Here is a 26312-nt window from a genome sequence, read left to right as displayed (position 1 = left end):
ACTAGCTCATTTAACACCTTCAGTCCCTCCTCTGAAGTTTGGAGTCGGATTCGACGGTTAGCTGGTGCACCTAGTTTCTCCCCAGTCTCTGGGCTCACTGTCGCGCATGATACATTATTGGAACCCGTCGCAATTTCTAACTCATTGGGTCAACACTTTGCTGAGATTTCGAGATCTTCAAATTACCCGCCAGTGTTTCTCCCGAAGAAACGTGCTGCGGAAATGCAACTTCTTGCCTTCTCCTCTCAAAATCGCGAAAGCTACAACACTGTTTTCTCCATGCAGGAACTTCAACATGCACTCTCTTCTTTTCGCTATTCCGCCCCAGGACCGGATGGTATCCACATCCAAATGTTGCTGCATTTACCATACCGTAGTCTGCGTTACCTCCTTCACCTTTATAATCGAATTTGGACTGACTGTACTTTTCCCAGCGAGAAGCTATCGTTGTTCCTGTTCCAAAACCTGGAAAGGACAAACATCTCCCTTCTAGCTATCGCCCCATTTCTCTCACAAGTAGTGTATGTAAGGTTTTGGAGTGTATGGTGAATTGCCGTTTAGCTTGGTGGCTGGAGTCCCGCAGTCTTTTAACATCTGCCCAATGCGGTTTCCGAAAGCATCGTTCTGCAGTTGACCATCTTGTTGCCCTCTCCACTTATATCATGAACAATTTTCTCTGGAAACGCCAAACAGTAGCAATATTTTTTGATCTGGAGAGAGCATACGATACCTGTTGGAGGACAGGCATCCTCCGCACACTGTTCTCTTGGGGCTTTAGAGGTCGGTTGCCCCTTTTTCTTCGCGAATTTATGGCAGAGCACACATTTAGAGTGCAGGTGAACACTACTCTCTCCCGTACTTTCTCCCAAGAAAATGGGGTACCCCAGGGCTCTGTGCTAAGTGTTGTACTGTTTGCCATTGCCATAAATCCAATTATGGATTGTCTCCTTCCTGATGTCTCGGGCTCCCTCTTTGTGGACGATTTTGCGATCTACTACAGCTCTCAACGGACCAGCCTTCTTGAACGTCATCTTCAAGGATGTCTCGATCGCCTCCACTCTCGGAGCATCGAAACTGGCTTCCGCTTTTCTCCCAGTAAGACCGTTTGTGTTAATTTTTGGCGCCGTAAGGAGTTTCTTCCACCTTCCTTACATCTAGGACCTGTCAACCTTCCGTTTTCGGACGTCGCTAAATTCTTGGGTCTTATGTTTGACAGAAAACTGTGCTGGTCCTCCCATGTTTCCTATCTTTCGGCTCGCTGTCTGCGATCCCTCAACACCTTCCGTGTCCTGAATGGTACCTCCTGGGGAGCAGACTGAGTGGTCCTTCTCCGCCTCTATCGCGCCTTAGTGCTATCGAAATTGGACTATGGAAGCATAGTTTACTCCTCTGCTCGGACGTCTATTCTTCGTCGTCTCGACTCTATCCACCACCGTGGATTACGTTTAGTGTCTGGAGCTTTTTACACCAGCCCTGTGGAAAGCCTTTATGCTGAGACTGCTGAACCTCCACTGTCCAATCGGCGAGCAGTCCTTCTGAGTCGTTATGCTAGCCATGCCTGCAGATCTGGCCCATGACAGTTTTTTCGACCCCTCCTTGGATTTAGGATATGCAGGCCGCCCTTCCTCCCTACTACCACTGGGAGTCCGCTTCCGTCTACTGCTCCATTCTCTTCCCTTCCACTTTCCTAAAACTTTCTTGACAGCTTGGGGTACAGCTCCACCTTGGCTCCGTCCCCGGACCTGCCTGCTCCGTGACCTTTGTCAGTTTCCCAAGGATGGCACCCTTCACTTGTTTATCGTCGGGCATTTGCTTCTCTATGCACACAAATAAAGGATACCACATTTATTTACACTGATGGCTCAAAAACATCGTTAGGTGTTGGGAGTGCCTATATTGTTGGCGACACCCCAAATCGATTTCGGCTTCCCGACCAGTGTTCGGTTTATACTGCGGAGCTTTACGCTGTTCTCCAGGCTGTCCAATACATCCGTCGCCATCAGCGGATACAGTATGTTATCTGTTCAGATTCTCTCAGCTCTCTCCTCAGTCTCCAAGCTCTCTACCTTGTCCACCCTCTGGTCCATCGGATTCAGGACTGCCTCCACTTGCGGAGCATCTCTGTGGCATTCCTCTGGATCCCAGGACACGTTGGTATCTGTGGAAATGAGGCGGCTCATATAGCAGCCAAGGCAGAAGTCTCTCTTCTTTGGCCAGCTATTCGCATGATTCCCTTCGCCGATCTACGAAGTGTTTTATGTCGTCGTGTTGCTTTTTTATGGCACGCACATTGGTCGTCACTTCCCAATAATAAATTGCGGGATGTGATAGCTCTTCCCTGTGCTTGGACCTCTTCCTCCCGAATGCGTCATCGGGAGGAGGTAATTTTAACTAGACTCGCAATAGGGCACTGTCTTTTTAGCCATCGACATCTTTTAAGTGGCGATCCTCCCCTACTCTGTCCCCACTGCTCTCAGCTGTGGACAGTAAGACACCTTTTACTTGAGTGCCCCTATTTTACTCCGTTACGCGCCCGTCTACAGCTGTCGCCTGATATGTCTTCCATTTTAGCAGATGACACGCGCTTAGCCGATCGCGTTCTTGAGTGTATTAGTGCCAGTAAGATGACGTCAGTCATTTGAAGTCCTTTTTGGGGACAACCAAGCCCCTTCTATAGTGGTTTTTAAAAGCTTTCCTTCTGTTTTTAGTTTCTCCAATTTTTTGAGTTTTGTTGCCATTGCTGCTGGTTTCCAGTTTCGTTTTTTACCTTTTCCTACGTAGACCGGGCGCCAATGACCGTAGCAGTTTTGCGCCCTAAAACCATAAAAAAAAAAAGACACTAGTGACAAAATGTGAGAGTTTCTTGACAATTATTTACTTCAAAACTCTGTGCGTAAGCCAGATTTGTTGTAACTATATGCTTATTGCAAATAACTATGTCCCATTAATCCCAGCCCCAGTGACATCATGTGTTGCAGAAAGACAGATTTGATTTGGTGCAATATCTGCCACTAAAAAGAGCACAGTTCATTTACACTTTGTTACTCCCAAACTGGTGTGTTGTCTTTAATTGTATACGTGGGATATTTTACAAAGTTTGACAAAATATACTTAAACTCAAACTGTAGTGGCAGCTATTATGCTACTGCTGAACAAAGATTATTCTTTCCAATTGATAGTTATTGAACTTCTCCTCAACTGGCTGGCCTCATAGGATTGATCCACACAGTACTGTGCGGCTGTCTCAAAGGCATCTCTCAAATGTTTCATAATAGAAAGCTGAAAGGGGGAATGCTGCTTTTCAAAGAGGGGAAAATAATAGCATATTGACTGAATATACGAGAGCTCTGGAGATGGCAAAGCTAATGGCTGTTGTGGTTACAACAACATGATGGAGAGAATTGATAACAGCCTAGCAAGTGAAAAGAGTGAAAATATCACAGAGTAGTATTTTTCCATTTTATAGAACTTGTTTTATGAAACGAAGTTTTCCTTTTCATTATATAAGGTAGTAAGAAGAAGCCACACTCTGTCTGAATTGCTGTTACAAAGATGATAATTTTGAACCATCAAAAAGATGATTTTTGCCTTAAAAGCATCAGATCATCCATCTTCAAACACTAGTCCCAGACTTCTTATGGGAATGGAATAATTTTCCATCACTTCCTCCACATACTGTGAAGAAACAAGATCCAATAAGGAATTGCACGTTATACAGGTGTGTGCATGATGCACACGGGCTGAAAGTAAAAAAATATAGCAGTAGTGTTGTTGTAACGACTGTAATATAACCTTTGTGTTGCTCAATGCTTTCATATCACATGGCTGCAAATGTTTGTTATACCAAATTAATGTTCACTCTGCAGCAGTGTGTGCTCCAATTTGAAATTCCATGGAAGATTAACGCTGTGTGCCGAAATGGGACTCTAACCTGGTATCTTTGCCTTTCAAAGGCAGGAAAGGGCTACTGCTGAAGTAAAGCTTTGAGCGCATGTTGTGAGTCATAGTAGGCTCAGTTGGTAGACAATTTGCTCGTGAAGGGCAAACACTCTGGATTCAAGTCCCTCTTTGGCAGATGGTTTTAATCCGCCAGGAAGTTTCATTTATGTTATTGTCAAATCCATCCTTTGACTTCCAGTTTACGTTGGAACTGTGAAAAACACCTTTTCTCAAATTTTCATCCATTTTTATGTACAGCAATATATCCATGATTTTAAAGTACAGAAATCTCTGAAAAATCTCAACACACTTCTGTGACTATGACGTGTCTTATATTACTATATAAAATGTATGTAAATATGTATTTTTTCCTAGAATAATTAGAATATTGTCAGTGAGATCCAAATGGTAATATTGTGAAGATAGTGTTTGGTGGTTGTTCCTCGTGCAGGACATTTAGTGTCTGCAGGATTTCAAACTGCCATATAATAATTATGGATTGCTTCACCCAGAATTGTTGTCATAACACTGTTTGGCTTTGCGGATCCGTACAGTTGTAATTGAATAAATATCTTACTGCTCCCACATTTGTGGTGGAACTGTATATCTTTCTTTCTTTTCTTTCTTTATTTTTAATTGTAAAGTGTGTGGATTGATATCTGACTTCTTAATTGTTATGCAGCAATTACAGCAGATCTCGTACAAAACACAATCAATTATTTAATACTAATGTAGAACCGAGAGACATGTGGTCACTAATAATGTATTTAAAAAACTGCAACTGACTGTACTTCTCAGTATAGTATGTATGTTTAACATCTCCACATTGATAAGTATTGTTCTTATGTCTGTCATATGACAAGTAGTCTATTTTTAACTGATTATTCTTTATGAATATTTCTGACATGTCTTGATGAATAACTGCTGTTTTCAGTGTTAGAAAAACAGTTGTTGTAAGGTGTATACCAACAAAGAAGCAGTGTATTCTACACTTTTACTGGACAGATAAAAAATCACTTAGTCCTGGAATGAAACTAGAGTATTCTAATGTAAAACTTTGCTCACTGCACTAGTGGCGTAGCACATCTGATCAGTGTTGGATGAAAATACTTGCTGTACATGTGATTACAGTGTAGCAAAATTCAACTTTCATGACCCATCCAGCAGACCCGAGGGTTAGAATAGGTCTGAGATATTCCTGCCTGTCGTAAGAGGTGACTAAAAGGAGTATCACACCTTTCGGCCTTTATGTGATGGTCCCCTGTAGGGTTTGACCTCCATTTTTCAAAATTGAGATCTTAAGCCCACTTTCTCATCGTGGCATTGCAGTCCCACTGATCCTCCATCTCTAGAGCAAGAACACCTTCTTGGGTGCATTTTCCTCCGCCCCCTATGCAGTGTCGTTTTCTGTGCCGATGAGGACCGTGGAATTCTTGGCACTTGATATCCAACATGGTAACCAGTCCATTGTGGTGCGGCTGCCTTGTACCCTGTTGATTGTAGCCCCCTGGTACCTCGTATGTACAAGAGCTGTTGGGGACTTTTTTGTCTCGACGAAGCCTCAGTTTTTTGTAGAACAAGTAGCCTCGTCTTATGCCTCCGCTATGAGAACAGTTGTAGCCCCATCAGATCTGCAAGTTCCAATCGGCTCTCAGGGCCGGAAGACTACACCTTCCCCCTTGATTGTGGGGGGGCACTTCCCTCCCTGTTGCTCCTGCACCACCTACCTTGGGAGCACTGTGCCTCCAACCATCGGAGACACCAGTCCCCACATCTAAACTGGAGAAGCTCAAGTCTTTTTCGGCTCCTCTCGCTAGGAAGATGTCCCTTGGGTCACTCCCTTCCTAGGTTTCTGCTAGGAGAAAGAAGACACCCGCCAGTGGCTGAAATGCCCAAAAGCAGCTGGTCGTAGAGCTTCATTATCATCCTCAGTCCTGGAGACTGAATCAGCGACCCCCTCGCAGCCAGACAAACCAAAGGATGAGCGAGAGAAATCCAGAAAGAAGACCCCAACGACCAAGGGAATTGTGATGGCACCCACACCACCACTGCCTACAAGCTCTGCGTCTGAGGATGAGGTGACGATTCTGGCTTCTGCTGAGGACCTAGATCTCACCAAACCCTCAGACACACTGGATATAGCCTGTTCAGGAAATAAGTCAGTCGCAGCAGGTGACTGTGAGGCGTAGACTACCCCATTGAGAGTTCAATGCCTTCCCAGTCTCACCGTCACATCATCCTCCAGTGGAATTGTGGCGGTTTTTTCCACCACCTGGCTGAGTTACGGCAACTGGCAAGCTTTACACCTGCTTTCTGCATAGCCCTCCAGGAAACCTGGTTTCTGGCAATGTGGACCCCTGCCTTTCACAGCTACAGGGGAATATTACAAGAACTGTAGCGAATATAATACAATGTCAGGTGGAGTTTGCGATTATGTCCTGAGCTCGGTATGTTGCGAACCTGTGCCCATTCAATCTCCTCTTGAAGCTGTGGCTGTCAGGATATGGACGGTACAGGAAATAACTGTCTGCAATGTATATCTCCCTCTAGATGGTGCAGTACCCCTGTACATATTGGCCGCATTGATTGATCAATTCCCTAAACCTTTTCTACTTTTGGGAGATTTTAACGCCCATAACCACTTGTGGGGTAGCACCATGCTTACTGGCTGTGGCAGAAATATCGAAAATTTACTGTCCCGATTCAACCTCTGCCTCGTAAATACTGGGGCCGCCACACATTTCGGTGTGGCTCATGAAATTTACTTGACCATTGATTTATCAATTTGCAGCCCAGGACTACTCCTATCTATCCACTGGAGAGCACATGACGACCTGTGTGGTAATGACCATGTCCCGATGGGCTTTAAACAAGGCAGGCTAGATAGCCTTCACCACTCCTGTCACCCTCGAATCTCTCCCACGTGGTGCCATCCATGTTGTGATTGAGCTGGTCACTACAACGATAATTCCTGCGGCTGAAAATGCGATCCCTCGTTCTCTAGGGTGCCACCGGCAAAAGAAAGTCCCTTGGTGATCACTGGAAGTCGCTGAGGCAATTAAAGAACATCGGCGAGCTCTGCAGCGACGTAAGTGGCACCCTTCCATAGAGCACCTAATATTCTGAAGCGACTCCGTGCCCATGTTTGCCTGCTTATAAAACGACGGTAAAGGGGTTGTTGGGAGAGGTAAATGTCGACCATTGGGTGCCATATGTCACCATCCCAAATCTGGACGAAGATCAGACATCATTTTGGGTTCCAGACCCCAACAGTTGTCCCTTGCATTAACATCAATGGCATGCTCTGTACTGACACAAACGCAACTGCCGCACTTTGCAGAGCACTGTGCTCGAGCCTCTGTGTCGGAGAACTACCTCCCAGTCTTTCGCACCCTTAAACGGCAGATGGGAAGGAAAGTCTCCACGTTCACTGCATGCCACAGTGAACCCTATAATGCCCCATTTACAGAGTCAGAGCTTTTCAGCGCCCTTGCACATTGCGCCAACGCAGCTCCTGGGCCGGATTGGATCCACAGTCAGGTGATTAAACACCTCTTGTCTGAGTACAAGTCATATCTCGTCATCTTCAACTGGATCTGGTGCGATGGTGTCTTTCCATTGCAGTGGCTGGAGAGCACCATCATTCCGGCACTAAAACCCACTAAAAACCCGCTTGCTTTGGACAGCTATCGTCCCATCACCCTCACCAACGTTCTCCGTAAGGTGCTGGAATTATGGTGTGTCAGCATTTGGGTCGGGTCCTGGAGTCACGTGGCCTACTGGCTCCATGTCAGAGTGGCTTCCTCCAGGGTCACTCTGCCACTGATAATCTTGTGTCCCTCGAGTCTGCCATCTGAACAGCCTTTTCCAGATGCCAACACGTTTGCCGCCTTTTTTGACTTACGTAAAGCATACGACACGACCTGGCGACATTATATCCTTGCCACATTGTATGACTGGGGTCTCCGTGGCCCGCTCTCAATTTTTATCCAAAACTTCCTGTCGCTCCGTACTTTTACGTGCCTCCCATAGTTCCCCCTGTATTCAGGAGAGCAGGGTTCTGTATTGAGTGTATCTCTATTTTTGGTGTCCATCAATTGCCTAGCAGCAACTGTAGGGCCATCAGTCTCCCCCTCTCTGTATGCGGATGACTTCTGCATTTCGTATTGCTCCTCCAATACTAGTGTTGCTGCGCGGCACCTACAGGGAGCCATTCACCAGGTGCAGTCATGGGCCTTTGCCCACGGTTTCCAGTTTTCAGCTGCGAAGTCGTGTGTCATGCACTTCTGTCGGCGTTGTACCGTTCATCCGGAAACTGAACTTTATCTTAATGACGATCCACTCACTGTAGTGGAGACATATCGATTCTTAGGACTGGTTTTTGACACCAGATTGACTTGGCTACCTCACCTTCTTCAACTTAAGCAGAAGTGGTGGCAGCACCTCAGTACTCTCTGCTGCCTGAGCAACACCAACTGGGATGCAGATCACTGTACACTGCTGCAGCTCTACAGAGCCCTTGTTCAATCCAACCTTGACTATGGGAGTCTGGTTTACGGTTTGGCGGCGCCCTCAGCATTGCGTTTACTCAACCCAGTGCACCACTGTGGCGTTCGCCTAGTGATAGGAGCTTTTAGAACGAGTCCGGTGACAAGTGTCCCGGTGGAGGCCAGAGTCCCTCCATTGCGGATCCGACGTGCACAACTGCTTGCCCGTTATCTTGCACACATTCGTAGTTCTCCTGAGCATCCGAATTACCGTCTCCTTTTCCCACCCGTGGCAGTTCATCTCCCACATCGACGGCCCAGGTCAGGGCTCATGATTGCGGTTCACATGCGATCCCTTCTTTCCAAACTGTAGTCTTTCCCTTTACCACCTCTACTTGAGGTCCATTCACATACACTTCCAAGGTGTACACCTCGGCTGAAGCTTCGTTTGGACCTTTGACATGGTCCTGAGGACTCTGTTAACCCCGCCACTCTCTGGGGCTCTGAAGTTGTTTACATTGACAGCTCGATGGCTGATGGTAATGCTGGCTTCGCCTATGTCCACAGAGGCCATATTGAACAACATTCCTTGCCCTCTGGCTGCAGTGTATTTACTGCAGAGCTTGTGGCCATATCTCGTGCACTTCAGCACATCCGATCCTGTTCCGGTGAGTCGTTTCTTCTCTGTTTGGACTCCCTGAGCAGCTTACAAGCTGTTGACCAGTGCTACCCTCACCATCCTTTGGCAGCAAACATCCAGGATTCCATCTCTGCCCTGAAACAGTCCAGTCGTTCAGTGGTGTTTGTGTGGACCCCAGGACACATCGGTGTCCCAGGCAACAAACTTGCTGACATGCTGGCCAAACAAGCTACACGGAAACAGCTCCTGGAGATGGGCACCTCTGAAACTGACCTGCATTCTGTCCTACGCCGCAAGTTTTTTCGGCTTTGGGAGACGGAGTGGCATAACAGTATGCACAACAAACTGCGTGTCATTAAAGAGACTGCGAATGAGTGGAATTCTCCCTTGCTTGCTTCTCACAACAAATCAGTTGTCCTTTGTCGACTCTGCATTGGCCATACGTGGCTCACACATGGTTACCTCCTCTGTCAAGAGGACCCACCTCACTGTCGCTGTGGCTCCCAAATTACAGTTGTCCACCTCTTGCTGGACTGCCCCCTTTTAGCTGCTCTGTGGCAGAGTTTTAACTTTCCCAGCACCCTACCTTTGGTGTTGGGCGACAGTGCCTCAAAAGCAGCTTTAGTTTTACGTTTTATTCATGAGGGTGGGTTTTATCATTTGATTGTCCTCCACCGTAGGGCTCTTAGGATGGAGGTTTTAATGTGTTGCAGAGTGGCTGGCTTCTCTCTCTCTCTCTCTCTCTCTCTCTCTCTCTCTCTCTCTCTCTCTTAGCTTTCTTGTTTTTAATCTCCTCTCCCTCTTTCTAGCGTCTCTCTGTGGTTTTCTTGTCCTGTTTTGTCCATTGTAGTGTTTGTTGTCCTTCTGTCGGTTCTTCTGGTTCTTCCTTTCTCCTGTTATTATGCCGTATGTCTTCTTTGTTTTCTTCTTTCCCTTGTGTAATTGTTCTACTGGGAACAAGGGACCGATGACCTCGCAGTTTGGTCCCTTCTCCCGCCCCTTTTAAACCAACCAACCCTTTCAAGACATTTTGTTGAGCTTATTTGTATTGTTACTATGAAAGGAATCACAGAGTGGTGTCATTGCACGCATTTTGTGTCTCACACTTGACAGGATAAAAATCTAAACATAATTAATATCCAGTAATAAAATTTCAAGAATATATGTGTCTAGATAACATGTTTAAGTGATTAACATTGCAAGATCATGAACATGAAATGCAGGTACATTAATAACCGATGTAAATGCCAAGATGTTGAATGCAGACATGTATGCATTTTGTTGTACAGATGCTGGATGTCACTTTGTAGGATGGAGTGCCATGTCTGTTGCATTTGTTCGGTCAGTACAGAGACAGTTAATGCTGTTTGTGAATGACACTGGAGTTGTCATCCAATGCTGTCCCATATGTGTTGATTGGAGGCAATTCTGGTGATTGAGCAGGCAAAGGAAATGTGTGAACACTCTATAGATTATGTTATAGCGGTATGTGGGTGAATGTTCCTCTTGGGGGGGGGGGGGCAACAATGGAATGCTGTTACTAATGGCAGCACAACACTGGCACTGAGGCTGAACCAGCTTTCATCCCAAAACAAAAGAGGCCTCCACCCTACCCTCCAATAAGCTCTCATTTGACACCACACAAGTCACAGATAGCAATGGTTTCGGGTCAGTGGATTACATGCTACAGGGCTTCTGGCTCGGAGCTGTCCTTGAAGTACCCAATTTGTAACAGTTTGTTGTGTATCTGTGGTGCCAATGGCTGCTCAGACTGCTGCTGCAGATGCTGTATTTTGCTCGGTAGAGCCATGTGGCTGTCCGGAGCCCAGTCTTTGTTTGACCAAACATTCTCCTGACTACAGCTGCCAGCAATTGTGTACAGTGGCTTCATTCCTGCAAGCCTTTCTGCATTATTGCAGAAGGAACATCCAGTTTCTTGTAGCCCTTTTACATGTCCTTTGTCATCTTAAAGGCAGTCTTGACTAACATCATCTCACCACATTCAATCTCAAAGGTAACTATTTCTCACAAATGTTACAGCATGTATTTAAAGCAAACATGATTTGCATCCTCATGATGGCGCTACTAGTGCCACTCCTATGCAGCTGTCGTGAAATTTTAATAGACATCATCTTTCAGATGTAGAAACAAGCCTACATATTTTTGTTTGTCACAAAACTACACTACCCTCACTAATTTCAATACACCCTGATATTTAAGATTTACAACACAAATAAAATGTTATTCCTCACAAAATATAATTATATTAACTTCCACATGTGTAATATAATCACAAATATTATATTTTACGTTCATCAAAGTTTCCTCCTTTGGATTTATTGATTGCCTCACAAACTCGATGCATGCGGTCAATCAGTTTTTGTAGGTTTCTTGAATCTATATGATTCCACACATCCTAAAAAATACTCCAGAGACATTCCTTGCTGGATATATTAACTTCCCTGATACGTCTGTCCTTATCATCCCAGACGATTTCAATGGGATTACAATTGGGGCTTTGGGATGGCCATACCATATCATTCAGTACTTTCTGTTTTTCCTTTGATGCAGTGTAGTTCATACAGTATGCCGACCGATGTTCATTACCCTGTTGTAAGGTGAATCCTTTCCCTAATAAGCACAATCCACTTCGTATTGCAAGATACTGATGTATGCGGTGGTATTGCTTCTGATCCATACTTCCTTCTATTTTCACAATGTCACCAACTCTATCTCCAGCAAAACATCCCCAAACCATAATAGAACCTCCACTGTGTTTAACTGTAGGTAGAACACCCTGCTGGGCTACCATTTCCCCTACAAATCGCCGAATAAATATTCTCCTTCTGGTTCCAAAAATCTCGAACTTCTATTCATTGGTGAATAACACCTTTGACCACTCTTCCGATGTCCAAGTATGATGTTTTCTAGCCCATTCAAGTCTCTTCCGCTTATTTATTGGCCTTAGAAGGGGTTTTCTTGCCGTGGCACATCCTTTCAAGCTGGCTTCAGTTAGTCCCCTTTTTACTGTTGCAGCAGATGTTGTTGTCATGTTCATTTCTACCAATTCTGCACGAATTTGGGGCTTTGTTTTGATTCTATTTCTCTTACTGGTAATTATGATATATTTATCATCACTTTTAGTTGTTTCACGAAGTCGTCCAGTTCGTGGTATGTCCATATTGCTACCTGTTGTCTCCTGCACTCCCCCTATAGACAAACTATACTGTTTCGCGATTTGGCAGATAGATGAACCTGCTTGGGTAAGTGCTACAATTGCAGCACATTTTTTTATGGATATCTCCACACGTGGAGCAATACTAGCGATGTCCACACTTCAGTGTCACGAAGGAACTGACATGCAGGAACCACATGTTGTGTGTCGTAGCAATGCTTAATGTTCGCTGCAGATACCACATCACAACAGGGAACAACTCAGGTGCACCAAATGCAGTGTCTGTCGGCAAATAGGTAAACAAACATATCAGATAGGTACATAATGTTTATGTACACAACATTGTTTGTTGGATATTATTGTATCTCGATGACCACAAACAAAAATCATGGCGTGTACAACTGTTGTACTATTCCTTTGCTTCCTCAACCGTACCCACAGTATTAGACCTTATCTACAGAGAACTAGATGTCATTTATTGGGTGTATTGAAATTAATGAGCACTTCTTGGTGTTGCGAATTTTTTTCTTTCAGTGTAGTAACTCATATGCAAACCGTTTTCCTCCTTTCTCATGGGATGTACCATTTTTATTGACTGTTGGTAAGTTTTTATACATTTGCAGTGGAAAGTTGTCTATAAATTCTTAATTTTTTCTTCTTTACTCCCAAAGCACTACGACCATATTTTTTGGCAAGCTGTCCCAGGTTATTATTTTTTAATCGATTATCTTAGTTGTCAGTCATTCTATGTCCCACAGCTTACGTGAATTATGATAGTATTTTATTCAACTTCAGCAACTGTAGCCGTATATAATGAAATAATAAGCAACAAATTGCATAGAAGAAATTTAATTTTTTTACCAGTTTTGGGAACATAGTGCCCTTCTTCAGAAGTTTATGCCTATTGTATTATTTTCAAGTGTCAATAATAAAGTGCATACATCAAAACGCCATGGTCATGTAGTTCACTCACTTTATTATTGACACTCTAAAATAATGCGGTAGGTTTAACCTTCTGAAGAAGGGTACTAAGTGCCCGAAATTGATAAGAGATTAGATTTCTTTTACGTAACTGGTTGCTTATTATTTCATTATAATTATCATAATCTTGAATAAATTGCTTTGTCAATCGTCCACTTCACGTCACACGTGAAAGCTCCACAGTCTGGCGACAGCTGGTGATGAGGTGTAACACATTGTTTCTTGTTGGCAACTGGGTAGCTCGGACAGGCAACAATTTGCAGAGACTGTGCTGCAGTGCCATCTGAGGCTCGTTTTGTATCAGCCTAGTCGAATTGCTCCATGTAGCATGCACCGTGCTGGGTTGTTGCCTCAGTACAATTGTGCTTTAAGCGTTGAACACAGCTCTTATCACAAGTAGAACTATTTTACATTAATCTTTTCCTCCTCGTAATATTTTTCCCGGTGATGTTAGGATATCAAGGTACTTGTAGACAACAATGTGAGGTTACGGCAGACGAGTGTGTAATAAGCACTGGAAGATGGAATTCTAATTCTGGAACTGCTCGAAATAATGATTCCGAGTTAATTTGTTGTAGGTTACAGTGTGTCTGCTTAATAGAAATTGTGATTTAAGAAAGTTTTGTTGAAGTTGTTACATAGGTTCTTTTTGAAATGCAGATCACAAATTCCCTATGGCAACGGCAACTTCTGTACTGCTGCTGCTGGTGGTGGCATGTCGGTGCCAGTCGGAGTCCAGTTTTGAGGAGCCATTGCACAGCGATGTGGCTCTCTCGGAGCTGGAACGTGAGGGGAGAGACCAGTACCGTCAGGCTGTGGAGAGGATATCCATGCCGCAGTCCGGGACCTGCTGGAAGCGAGCTGTCGCCGCCCTTGAGGGCGGCTGCCGGCAGCTCGACGAGAAGGTATGGCAGCCTGCTGGGGGTGACAATTGGCAAAAGTGAACTCAACCAATAGTAGGATGGCAACAAATAAAGGTTGTGATGTTCCCATTACCTGATAGGGTACCCTGTAAATTGTGGAAAGTGGACCTCTGATAGACACCTTTATAAATGGTGTCCGAGTAACAAGAGTTCATTTTGTTTGGCACGCTGTTTACAGGAAATTTGCGCCATCTCAGTTGGCACAGCTGTGTTTTGTGCTGAACTTATGTTTAAGAAGTTCCTAAGCAGTGCAGACTAGGTCTGAAGGAGAACCCCCAATCTTTGTTGCTTCCTATTACCTACCGGTATGATTTTCCTGCTGGTTCTTTTTTGTGAATATGAACTGTGAACTCTCTCTGACAGGTTGTTTTTGTTAATATCCAGCAGAATTTTGCTCAGCTGTTGAGACTTTTCCTATTTGAGATCTTTTATTTTCAGCATTAACATAACACAATTCAGATATGAAAAAAATATCTTTGGTGAATAGTTTGTTGTTTTATTTCTTAACTTCTTGATCATTTTGTTGGATAGGTGTGATTTTGTAAGCTTACGATTTCAGATGGTTAACTCAAAATGTCACGTTCGCAATTGCTTTTAATAATACATATGGTGTGCTTTGAATATAATTGCAAAATTGTGCTTACCTTCCGTGCATCAAGATAACTTGCTTCAGAAATACTTGAGTGAATATTCATGAATTCTCTAGGGTTTATATTTTCAGCTGGGAAATGTGGGAGTTTTTTCATCTGGGAACTGCCAGGAATTTTTTAGAACTCTGGGAATTTTTCATTGTTTCAGTGTACAGTTAAATTTCTGTAATTTTGACTGGCAAGAACTGGTACTCTAACAAAGAATTTAACTTGAACTCACTAATGCAGAATAATACGATAGCAATAAAACATAAATGAGAGGATAACACCAAAATAAAATTTAACAATGTAGGAAAGGATAGATTGCTACTTATCATATAGAAGACACATAAAGTTGCAGACAGGCACGATTAAAAGACACTTGCATATAGCTTTTGGTCACAGCCTTCATCAGTAAAGACAGACAGACACACACACACACACACACATACACACACACTCTGAATGTGAGTGTCTTTCAATCGTGCCTGTCTGCAACTTGACATGTCTTTTTTTCGGTAATTAGCAATCTATCTTTTCCCACATTGTTGATATTCCTACTTGGAGTTTCCATCGTTTGAAAATAAAATTTAAGTTGCATAGAAAATGTGCCATGTGCAACAAAAAACCACAGTGCACAAACAAGCATCTGCTGAGAGCAATATGTGTCAAAGGCTTTAGGATGAAGACTATGCAATACTTCGTAACTACAACTGCTTTCGACGAGCATGATATCACAACTGTTGACATTTCTAGCAGGTAGTGATAAAATATTGCAAATGATGGTTCAAGAAGAATTTCCTTTTACGCAAGATGAATTATGTTATATGTGGGAATGTGTGATGAAAATTTTGGGCCCAGCTGTTTATGTCATTATTTAAAATTTGACTGCCACATTTGTGTTTGATATATCTTATAGGGTAAGACATGTCAAAAGTGACAAAGCTTCAAAGTTACTTTTCATATTTATCTTAGTTCTTTCTACTATATCGTGCTACTAGTGTATGTATTGAGGAGGAGGGGGGGTGCATGCCAAGTGTGGTCTCACCACACATGTGGGCTTGATTCGGCTGCCAGTATGCGCAGAGCAGCATATGGCGTGCCGTAAGTGCTGGGCTACTTGTAATGCTTGCCAGGAGCAGGCCACATCACCTCTGTGTGTTGTTCACCGTAGGTCACATAGAATGTGGACAGTTTGTGACTCCAGTGCTTGTGACTTTCTCAAGTTGCGCGTTAAGTGTTTTCCACCAAGTGCTTCGGCTACAGGGTGACAAAGCTGGTGCAGTGTCGTTATTCGTCCTCAAAACTATGAAAGTTTAGGCTTGCTGTCGTTGACACCAGTCATGCAGAAGCTGGTAAGCTATAACAAACAGAACATTGCACCGGTGGGACAATGTACAGTATTTGCCTCTTACAAGTGAGTAGTTTGTTCCATTACATTTTTATTGGTTGCTGATGCCAGTTTCGAGAACTTGATTGGGATGGATGGATTTCAGGCACTTGGATTTTCTTTCACCGGCGCTGTTCACCGTGTGTCCAGTCAGGTACCGTATTCTCAATTGGAAACACTGTGTGAGGAGTTTTTGGACTTGTTATTTGGAAGGTATAGGGTGTGCTACAAATTTTTCTGCTCATATTTTTTTGAAATCCATAGCTCGGCCTCGTTTTTGTTGTGGGCGTCCTATTCCTGTCACCCTGAGAGGTCAAGTGAAAGCAGAATAGTTTGGACTTCAATCTCTAGAGGTAGTGCAGTGTGCTATGGCTAGTGAATGTTTGTCTCTGCTGGCTGTAGTTCGGAAACTGTCAGGGAAACTTTGCCTCTGTGATGATTTCGGAGTTACTGTCAACATGCAGTCAGTCATGAATATGTATCCTACCCCACACCAGGAGGAACTGTTGGAGAAAGTATCGAGTGGCCTGTACTTTCTAAAATTGATTTGCCTGAAGTGCATCTGCAGATTCCTGTGGATAAAGAGTCTTGGCGGGTTCTGGTTTTGAACACTCCGTTTGGTCGCAAGTTAATTATCTGGATATTGTTGTCAGGGACTCGTCCATGGACAGTCACATGAAAAATTTGCTCACTTTGTTTTCTGTCTTATGGTCTGCAGACTTATGGTTTAATTTCGTGAAATCTCAGTGTTTTCATCCTTGTATTGTTTATTTCGGGTTTGAGGTCTCATGGGATGGAATTTGCCCTCTGCCAGACCACATCTCTGCTGTCACATCTATGTCTTGCCCCTTGTCCATGGAGCAGCTTCGGGCCTTCCAGTGAAGGTAGCCTACTACCATAAATTCCTGCTGGGGGCTGCTGCATTGGCTCAGCCATTGCATGCCTTGTTGTGCAAGAATGTACCTTTTTGCCGGAGCCCGGATTGTGAATGTGCTTTTCAAGTGTTGAAATCCACAATACTCTTGGCCTCTTGTTTAGCTATGTTCTCTCTGGATCAGCACATCTTTTTGGCTACTGACGCCTGACAGTATGGCCTTGGCGCTGTCTAATGCACCAATATGTTGTTGGCTCTGAACAACTTGTTGTTTTTGGCTTTAAATCTCTCTCCCTGTGGCCCAGAAGCATTACTCTCAGGTGGAAAAAGAGGCTCTTGCCATAATCTATGCTCTTCAGGAATTTCAAGTTTTTGTGTGGTTCCAAGGTCCGCTTTATTACTGACTATAAACTCTTGGTTTCCTTGCCTGACAAGGCAGCACACTGCCTACAAAGCTGGGCACTGTTCTCGTCTTGCTACAATTATGAAATCTATTTTTGACCAACATCTAAACATGCCAGTGCAGACACCTTTGTCCCCGCCTTCCCTAATCATGTGAACAGCCATCTGATGATGAACTTGCCAGTTTGAAACCGGCACTATTTATCTAAATAAATAGCAGTATTAATAGTGGCTGGTTGCTGTTTTCTTCTTTATAAGAATTAACGGACATTAATATAAATCACAAATTTTAAAATACTTAATATTTAAAAGTGCAGTTAAATTACTGCTGTTGGTTGGTATACAGCTCAGCTGAAAGGAAAGAAAAGTCATTGTGATGGTATGCTGCCCCCCCCCCCCCCATAATTTATTAAAATCTTCTTGACACCATCTTCCTCCTCACACTTGGGATTCTCAGGCATTTTTTTTCCCAAGTTTCAGTAGCTACCAGGAGTATATTTTTGCAGGCACCCATGTTGTTAATACTTAGCTGTACAGAGTGAAATAGGAGGGTGGAGGGAGAAGTTTGCTAAAAAAAATAGTATGTAACATTTTTTTGTTACAAAACTGAACGAATTTCTTCGTACACTCTGCATAGGTTAGTCATTTGTTCAGCAATATTTCATTTTCATTTCCTTCCAAAAATTGCTTTTAGTTCAACATAATAAAAAGACTGCTAAACTTTTAACTTTTGGACAAACACTCCTGACTGTTGGACTACACCTGCATCTGACGTAAGCAGCAATCTCGTGGAGGGAGGGGGGGGGGGCATGGGGTGGTGAGATGGGGGAACAGCAGAGTAGGGGTGGGGGAAGGTGATGTGCTGCTGTGAAAGCGAGCAGGACTATGGTGAAGACAGGACAGGGCTGCTAGGTGCAGAGTTGGGCTGTGCTGAGGAGAGGAGGGATGTAGAAAAGCTAGTGTTGGTAGGAAAGATCCACAACTGTGCATGTGCAAACTCTCACTATAACGCGTCCTTTGTTCTAGTAACATCTGCACAACAATTGGCCATATTGTTGGCTTTGTAGGTTAGATAAAATGCTGGTTTTCCCAGTGAATAAGCCATCATATGGGGTCTGCTGCTTGCCCGGTTTGGAATATTTTATTTTATGTAACTTGGCAGCCACAGTTCCTTCGTGTCACCAGTTATTGGTTAACATAAATGAGGGAAGCTGTGTGTGCCATCCATCTACAGATATCGTGAACTGTTTATCATTTTAATGCTTTATGTATCATGTTTTCTTAACCCTCCAGCTGAAAGCCAGTGTGCAGTATCCCCACAGACTGTACTTTCGTGTATAACACTGATATGGAAACATGGGCACTGCTGAGGTTGTGAATAGCTGTCAGTTGCATTTACCCAAGTGCGCTCCATGCGTTTTCCTCATTTGTGGAAGTTGACAGGTAAACATCTTCGTTCTCTCTGTTGGGGTTTACTGCACCCCACCTTTCCATGCTTGTTGCCTGGATTTTGAACACTGCTGTGCCAGACGTAAGAAACACGTGCTTTGTAGACCTGTAATATTGTATCATAATACATTATTACAACTTTCTCATGTAAATAACAGTTATTGTTTTATAACTGGGCCACTGGTATTTGTCTGTTGTATTATATTATAATTATTTAGTTATAGTGTATTGCTGTTTGCATATTATACAAGGTGTACAACTTTACTTCCGCCGTTTTTTCCCCAACATTTGAGGCTTTAATGAAACAAATTGGTTACACATGTATCATGCAAAGTATTTTCCATTGCTGGCCACTACTTTCTCCCATCTTTCGGGCAGTGTACGAATCCCGCGTTGAAAAAATTGTTCATCTTTTGAAGCGATCCACGAGTCGATCCAATTTGTGACTTCTTCATGAGATCGGAAGTGTTGGTCAGTCAGGCCATGCGCCATTGATATAAACAGGTGATAGAGGGAGCAATGTCTGGAGAATACGGCAGGCGGAGTAGGACTTCACATTTTTAACGTTTCCAAGTACGTTTGGGCCTCTTTTGCTACGTGGGGTCGAGCATTGTCATGCTGCAAACTCACTTTATCATGCTTCTCGCTGTATTGCAGCCGTTTGTCTTTTAATGCTCTGCAAAGACACATTAATTACATTCGATAACAAGCTCTTGTGATTGTTTCACTTGGTTTTAACACCTCATAGTACACAATGCCGAGCTGGTCCCACCAAATGCAGAGCATGATCTTGGAGCCGTGAATATTCGGTTTGTTCACTGACGTGGAAGCATGGCCGGGATATCCCCATGATTTTTTGTGTTCAGGGTTATCGTCCCCGGTCACAATGCGATGCAGAAATACCTTCCGTTTTCTCCTCTGACGCAACTGTTGACGAACTCACAAACTCCGTTCAATGTCTCTTGGTTTAAGTTCATGCGGGACCAAGTTCCTTCTTTCTGAATCATGCCCATAGCCGTGAGGCGTTTTGAAATGGCTTGTTATGTCACTCCCACTAATCGTGCCTATTCTTCTCGAGTTTGATGCGAGTCTTCACTCGGCAATTCTGCATCTTCGAAAACATTCTCTCTTCCACTACTATGCCGGACTAAGACGTTAAAATCACCATTGTTGAAGCATTGAAACCACTCACGACACATTCTTTCACTGAAAGCGTCCTTACCATACGTACTTAAGAGCATTTTATGAGACTCAGCCTCTGTTTTCTTCACATTGAAACAAAATAGTAACACCTTCCTCAAATTACGAGAATTAGGCTAGTAAACTGACATTTTCAATCAAGAACAACATTATGATGCAGAAACAAATCGACTAATGTTTGAATGAGGTCCAAGCTAACTGCCTGATATATGCGATCTGTTTCTTTTGAGCGCTATTTACCGTTGTCGCCACCTATCAGCAGACTGCGGAAGCAAAGTTGTACACCTTGTATCATATTTTAGATGTCATTATATGGATGGGAAAGTGCTAGGCTGAAGGAGCTACTGCAAAATTTGGAGAAAGAGGAGGAAGAAGCCAAGAATGTGGAGGATCACCAACTGCACCAGCTGCTACCTGTGAATGATAGGGGTGAGGAGAGAGTGAACAAGACAGTCAAATGAGGATGCCACCGATGGCAAAATTGACAGTCATTTCAAATTTGATGACTTCTGTCTCAGAAAGGATGGTGTCACCAAGTGGCCCTCCAGGGGGCCCACAACTCTTTTGTGGATACGTGCATGGCAAGCACAGGACCCCGAGCTCATGCAGGTCTCTTTCCTTTCCTGGTTGCATACCTCCCCGTTCCCTTCCCCTTCTCCCTCTGTTTGGGAATATGTTTAGCGCCTAGCTCCTGAGACGGATACTTGTGAACGAATGAAGTGGTTCTCTTCTTTCATCTCTACAATATCAAGTATCTGTCCTTACTTTGTCCTGCTCTTTCCTTGATTCTTCTCTTTACCTTCTTCTCCATTGCGGCATTTGAGACTACTTCTCTTCTTTCCTTTTCCTTGTTCCTCTCTTTTTCTTTCTTTCCTTCCCATGCATGTCTGAAGGCCGAACCACGCGTAGCCGGTGATGGGGTAATGCAATAATTCCCCGCCACAGATAGACAAGTAGGTCAGTACATATGCCCTGGTAAAGGCCAAGCCCAGGGAGGGGTGACTACCTGAGCTGGTACCTTCCAGAGGTGCCGATTGGTCCCTCCGTCCGTTTCTCGAAAGGTGTGACCTGAAGTGTGCACATTCACCTGAGGCGGGAGGGCCCTCAGAGAGGGCCCCCATTGGGCAGGAGCATGCCATCGGAGATGCCGGTAATCGTGGAGGATACTTCCGCAATGGTTTTTTCTGCTTCTACAACTTCTGCCCACAAGCGAAAGCTAGATGAATCTCAGCCACAGAAAATTCTTCCATCAGTGCCAAAGTTCCTAGTTGTTCCTCAGTTTGACAAAGCTCTAAACTTCTCAACAGTAAAGCCTTTCATTGTTCAGCAAGTTGTCGACACAATTGCAGGTCCTGTAAAGTCTTGTTCCCCGGTTACGAAATGGCACCTTGTTGTTAGAAACAGATGGTGCCCTCCAGGCACAAAAATTGCTTCGAACTACACTGCTACACACCTTCCCTGTCCGGGTGGAAGCGCATCGTACTTTAATTTCTTCATGCGGGGTGGTTTATTATACAAGATCACTCAATGGATTATCAAATGAGGGCATTCAGAAAGACCTGTCTGATCAGGAAGTAATGAAATGGGTTGAAAAGGAATTGGTACGACCTGCAATCTCTTCTTGACATTTGACAGAGTTCAACTTCCATCAAGCATTAAAGCGGGCTGTGATATAATTTCAGTTCACCCCTACATCCCCCACCCTACGTGTTGCTATCAGTGTCAGAGGTTTAATCATACCAGCCAGTCGTGTTCCAGTACGGCCAAATGTGTTACCTGTGGTAAGGATGCCCAGGAGGGTGAGTTCACCCCCATCCCCTCATTGCATCAACTGTGTGGACGACCACGCTGATTCCTCTAGATAGTGCCCTATGTTTAAAGATGAACGAATTATTCAGGAAATCTGAGTGACGGAAAAGTAGAAAGCCCACTGTGCACCTGACGGGTAAATACTGCACTATGCTCACCTATCCTTGACCTATTAAAGAGGTCTTCGTACATCCATATTTAAATTGGATGATGGTGGGACATCAGCTGGTATAATTTTTATTAAAAATGAAACTCCTCCAGCTGTACTTAAGATTTCATATTTACTGCCCACCATCCATGTGGAGCACGTATTGGTCTCACCGTGGACTTCTAATACTCAGATGCACACAATTGATATCATCAAAGTGTACGGGCCTGAAGATGGTGTTGATGCAATGTCTAAACTAGTAGCCAAATAAATACGAAATCTTATGCAGAGGATGCCACATCTATTTATAATGACTGCTCCAAGACCAACTTTGGTGTCAGGAATGCTTATATTATTGACGACACCGCTGTTAGATTTTGGCTTTCTGACCAGTGTTCGGTATTTATTGCGGAGCTTTACGCTGTTCTACATACTGTCCAATACATGTGTCGCCATCAGTGGATACAGTATATTATATGTGTGGATTCACTCAGCTCTCTTCTCAACTTCCAAGCTCTGTATCCTGTCCATACTCGGGTTCACTGGATTCAGCACTGCCTCCACATGCTCCACTTGGAATGGCATCTCTGTGGCATTCCTCTGGGTCCCAGGGAATGTTGGTATACGTGGAAACAAGGCAGCCAGTATAGTGGCAAAGGCTGCTTGCTGTCTCTCTTCCTCGACTGCTATTCGCATGGTTCACTTTGCTGATGTTTTATATTGATGTGTTGCTCTTTTATGGCACACACATTGGTCTGCACTTCAAGATAATAAATTACGGGACATAAAGCCTCTTCCCTGTGCTGGGACCTCTTCCATCCGGCCTCGTTGTCGGGAGGAGGGAATTCTAACTAGACTCCATAGTGAGCACTGCCTTTTTAGCCATCGACATCTTTTAAGTGGCGATCCTCCCCCACTTTGTCCCCACTGCTCTCAATCGTGGACATTGAGTCACCTTTTACTTCAGTGCTCCTTTTTAATCCACTACATGCTCTTTTATAGCAGTTGCCTGATATATCTTCCCTTTTAGCAGATGATGCGTACTCAGCCAATTGCGTCATTGAATTTATAAACTTTTGGGGAAAACAACACCCCCCTCCCCCCCCCCCCCCCCACCCTTCAATAGCACAATAGCACTTTCCTAAGATTTCCTTTCGTTTTTAGTTTCCCTCTTTCTTGAGTTTCGCTCCCATTGCTGCCGATTTAAATTCCTGTCTTTATCCTTCACTAAGCCACAGAATGGACACTTATGACCGTAGCTGTTTTGCGCCCTAAACTCATAATAATTAATAATAATAATAATAAACAACAAAGGAGGGGGCTTACCAAGTGGGTGAAGAATCCTCCAGGCCCGCAGAAGGTTAAGATCGGATCTTGGAACATCATCAGAGAAGCTCCTGGACCAAAGAGAAACGCAAGGAATGCAAAGACTCTCAAGGAAGCCCTTAGGCTTTTTGTTACACCAGAGATTGGCCAGCTCATCATCAACTGCACCAACAAGAAGAAAGACCAAAAACTAAAAGACCAGAACAGATAGCCTGTACAGGATGATGGGATGATGGACAAACCTGTGGCCATGGCCCACCACCTCAGGCTTCTCTGTCTAATGTGTGTGGATCCGTAGCTGGACGAATGAACCTGGAAAGCTTCTGGGTCACCAATGAGACTGGTGTTGAGATATTCCCCCTGATGGTGGTCATGACTTGAGTTAGATTTCTCCTGCATTGTCTCACGTTTGATGATCTCTGTACCTGACTGGCATAGTGTGCCCAAGATAAACTTTGTCCACTCCGTGAAGTCTTCAACTAGTTCAGCAGGAACTGCCAGAACAGTACATCCTCGGTAGCAGTGTAACTCTCGACGAGAAACTGAAGAGTTTCTGGGCCAATGCTGTTTCATTCAATACATCCCACCAAAGTGGGCCAAGTATGGCATAAAGATCTTCGTCATGTGCAACCTTGAGGTTTTCTACACATGCTGCAAAGTTGTGTGCATCGGAAAGCAACCTGATGGAGTTTTCCACAACAGCAACTCCCCATCTGATGTGACTGAACACCTCAGAGCCAAGATATTTGGATCGGGAAGAAACCTAACGATGGACAACTGGTACACCAGTGTTCCGCTGGCCATTACACTCGTACCAAGCACAAGATGAGCCTGGTTGGAACAGTTAGGAAAAACAAAAAAGAAATCCCTAAGGTATTCACTCAGACCACTATTCGCCCAGTCTGCAGCAGCATGTTCGGATTCAGAACCAGATTACCTTGGCGTCCTACATTCCAAAAAGGAGGAGGTCGTGATTCTTCTCTCCAACTTCCACCGTAAGGCTCATATTGACAAATTGACTGGGGACAAGAAGCAGCCTGAGGTGATTACCTACTACAGTAAGACCAAAGTATCGACACTGTCGATCAGTTGTGCAGAACTTTCGGCGTGAGCTGAACTTGCAGAAGGTGGCCACTCGGATCTTCTTCTAGCTACTCAATGTCGCTGGAATCCATGCGCAAGTGATCTACTTCTGCAACACGCTTCAGGCAATCCTTACATGTCCACAGTTCCTCAAAACCTTCGCCCTCACCCTTCTTTGAGGTTAGCTTTACAAACGTGAGCAGGCATTCAGACACCTTCCTAAACTGTTGCAACAGCACCTCAAAAACTTCGTTCCTATTTCCAGCAGCCAAGTTGTGGCACCTCCTCTGCCAAAAAATGTGAAGAAGAGTTCAAGGTGTGGGTTGTGAGGCGGCAAGGAGGACAGAAAGGGGAACTACGCATGTCAAGCTTGTGATCAGTACATTTGTCTTGCCAAACATGTGACCTTCCTTTGTCCCGGCTGCGTTCCTGAAGCTGGAGCACCTGCTACCTGACAGGCGCAGATATAGAACTCGGATATTTGATGCAGTTTGGGTTCACTATATAAGCACTAATTTGTTCATTGTCAAATGTTATAAAGATAAAGAAGTTGCTCATTCTAAAATGTTATAAAGCTGTAATAAAGAGTGAAAAAGAAATGAAATGTGAAACAACAAGGTAGCAGAGGTCGTATACAGAAAATCAATAAGGCAGGATAGTTTTAGGCATTGGGATGTAGTGCTCCTCACCTTTGTGTTGGTGGTATGGAATCCACCTTTCTAACAGTGAGTTTAGGCAGGGATTGGGGATCAGCCCAGCAGTTGCCAAAACAGTGTGAAGAGCTGCCGTAAAGGCACACTTTGCCTGGCAAGTGTGTCAGGTTGAAGATTACAGATTCGGTCTTTGTCCAGCTCGTCTCTGTCTCGCCAGCTATTGCGCTGTGATTTAAGCTGCAGACTAAATGACTTGAGATAATTTAACACTAGAAATATCAACACATTTTCCATAACTTGTAATACTAAGGTTAGGGTTCTTCATGCCCACCACACAAAAAAAATTTAAAAAATAAAATTTTATTAACTACGTAGTTTTTAAATAGTTGCTGATGCATAAGTAGAGTGCAGAATCTGAAAATATCTGTCAGCACAATCTTAGCAATACCCTAGCATTTTCTGTAATGTGCACACTGAGGAGAAGGTACTTTATAACTGGGGGGGGGGGGGGGGGGGACTTTAACTGTTGCTGACTTTTATTCACAACATATGTTTTAAAGATACATAGATGTGTAAGAAGTGTCCTGAACCTGAAATATGAATGACATACTCACTACTAAGACATAAATTTTTGGGTTAAGATTTATAGAAAAATTTTAAACTGTTATGGAATCTGGTATGATAAGTCATTAAAAACAACAAATATCTTTTTGAAAAATTTTGAAATATAAAGTAAATGACTAAACTACACTATTTTTGAAAGGTAGGCATAAAATCCCCTCTCCCTTGATATTGCAAAGGTTAATTGTATACCAAATTGGGGGGGGGGGGGGGGGCGGCTTTGAAGTTTGGCTGGAGTTGAAGAAAGACCTTGCCACAACGTGTGACCAGTTTCTTGAGAAAAGGTCTGGGTGCAGTAAAATGTTCATTGTGCTCAGTTAGTGGAAGAAGTCTAACAGGCTACATGACTTTCCACTCTCCATGCTCTTAATCAGTTTTTAATCAACTGCGTCTTCCATAACTGCAATCAGAGATTGTACTGCCAGCCTCATGCCTGTACCTGTACTGAACTCTGAATCATTCTCATTGCCCTTCTCCATTTCACCCTGTGGGAGAAACTGCCCATAAACTTACATCTGATCCAAAGCTGCGCTGCATTCAAGCTTCTTGTGCTAACATTTTCTCAGCTTCCATATCAGCACAT

General features: G+C 43.9%; 1 protein-coding gene and 1 non-coding gene across 2 annotated transcripts in view; both read left to right on the top strand.

Moving 5' to 3' along the window:
- The window catches only part of LOC126210325 (uncharacterized), a 134546-nt gene that overhangs the window by 23051 nt on the left and 85183 nt on the right, over positions 1-26312 (top strand). The window contains exon 2 of the mRNA XM_049939527.1: positions 13883-14127. Coding sequence (XP_049795484.1) covers positions 13897-14127 — 231 coding nt within the window. The 5' untranslated portion in view covers positions 13883-13896. The remainder of the gene's footprint in view (positions 1-13882; positions 14128-26312) is intronic.
- LOC126210897 (small nucleolar RNA SNORA79) lies at positions 4370-4495 on the top strand. Its single transcript, XR_007540849.1, has one exon. It is a non-coding gene; the product is annotated as a small nucleolar RNA SNORA79 (small nucleolar RNA).

The sequence above is a fragment of the Schistocerca nitens genome, chromosome 10 (genome assembly GCF_023898315.1).
Source record: "Schistocerca nitens isolate TAMUIC-IGC-003100 chromosome 10, iqSchNite1.1, whole genome shotgun sequence".
Taxonomy (NCBI): Eukaryota; Metazoa; Arthropoda; class Insecta; order Orthoptera; family Acrididae; genus Schistocerca; species Schistocerca nitens.
This window is presented reverse-complemented; position numbering and strand designations above follow the sequence as displayed.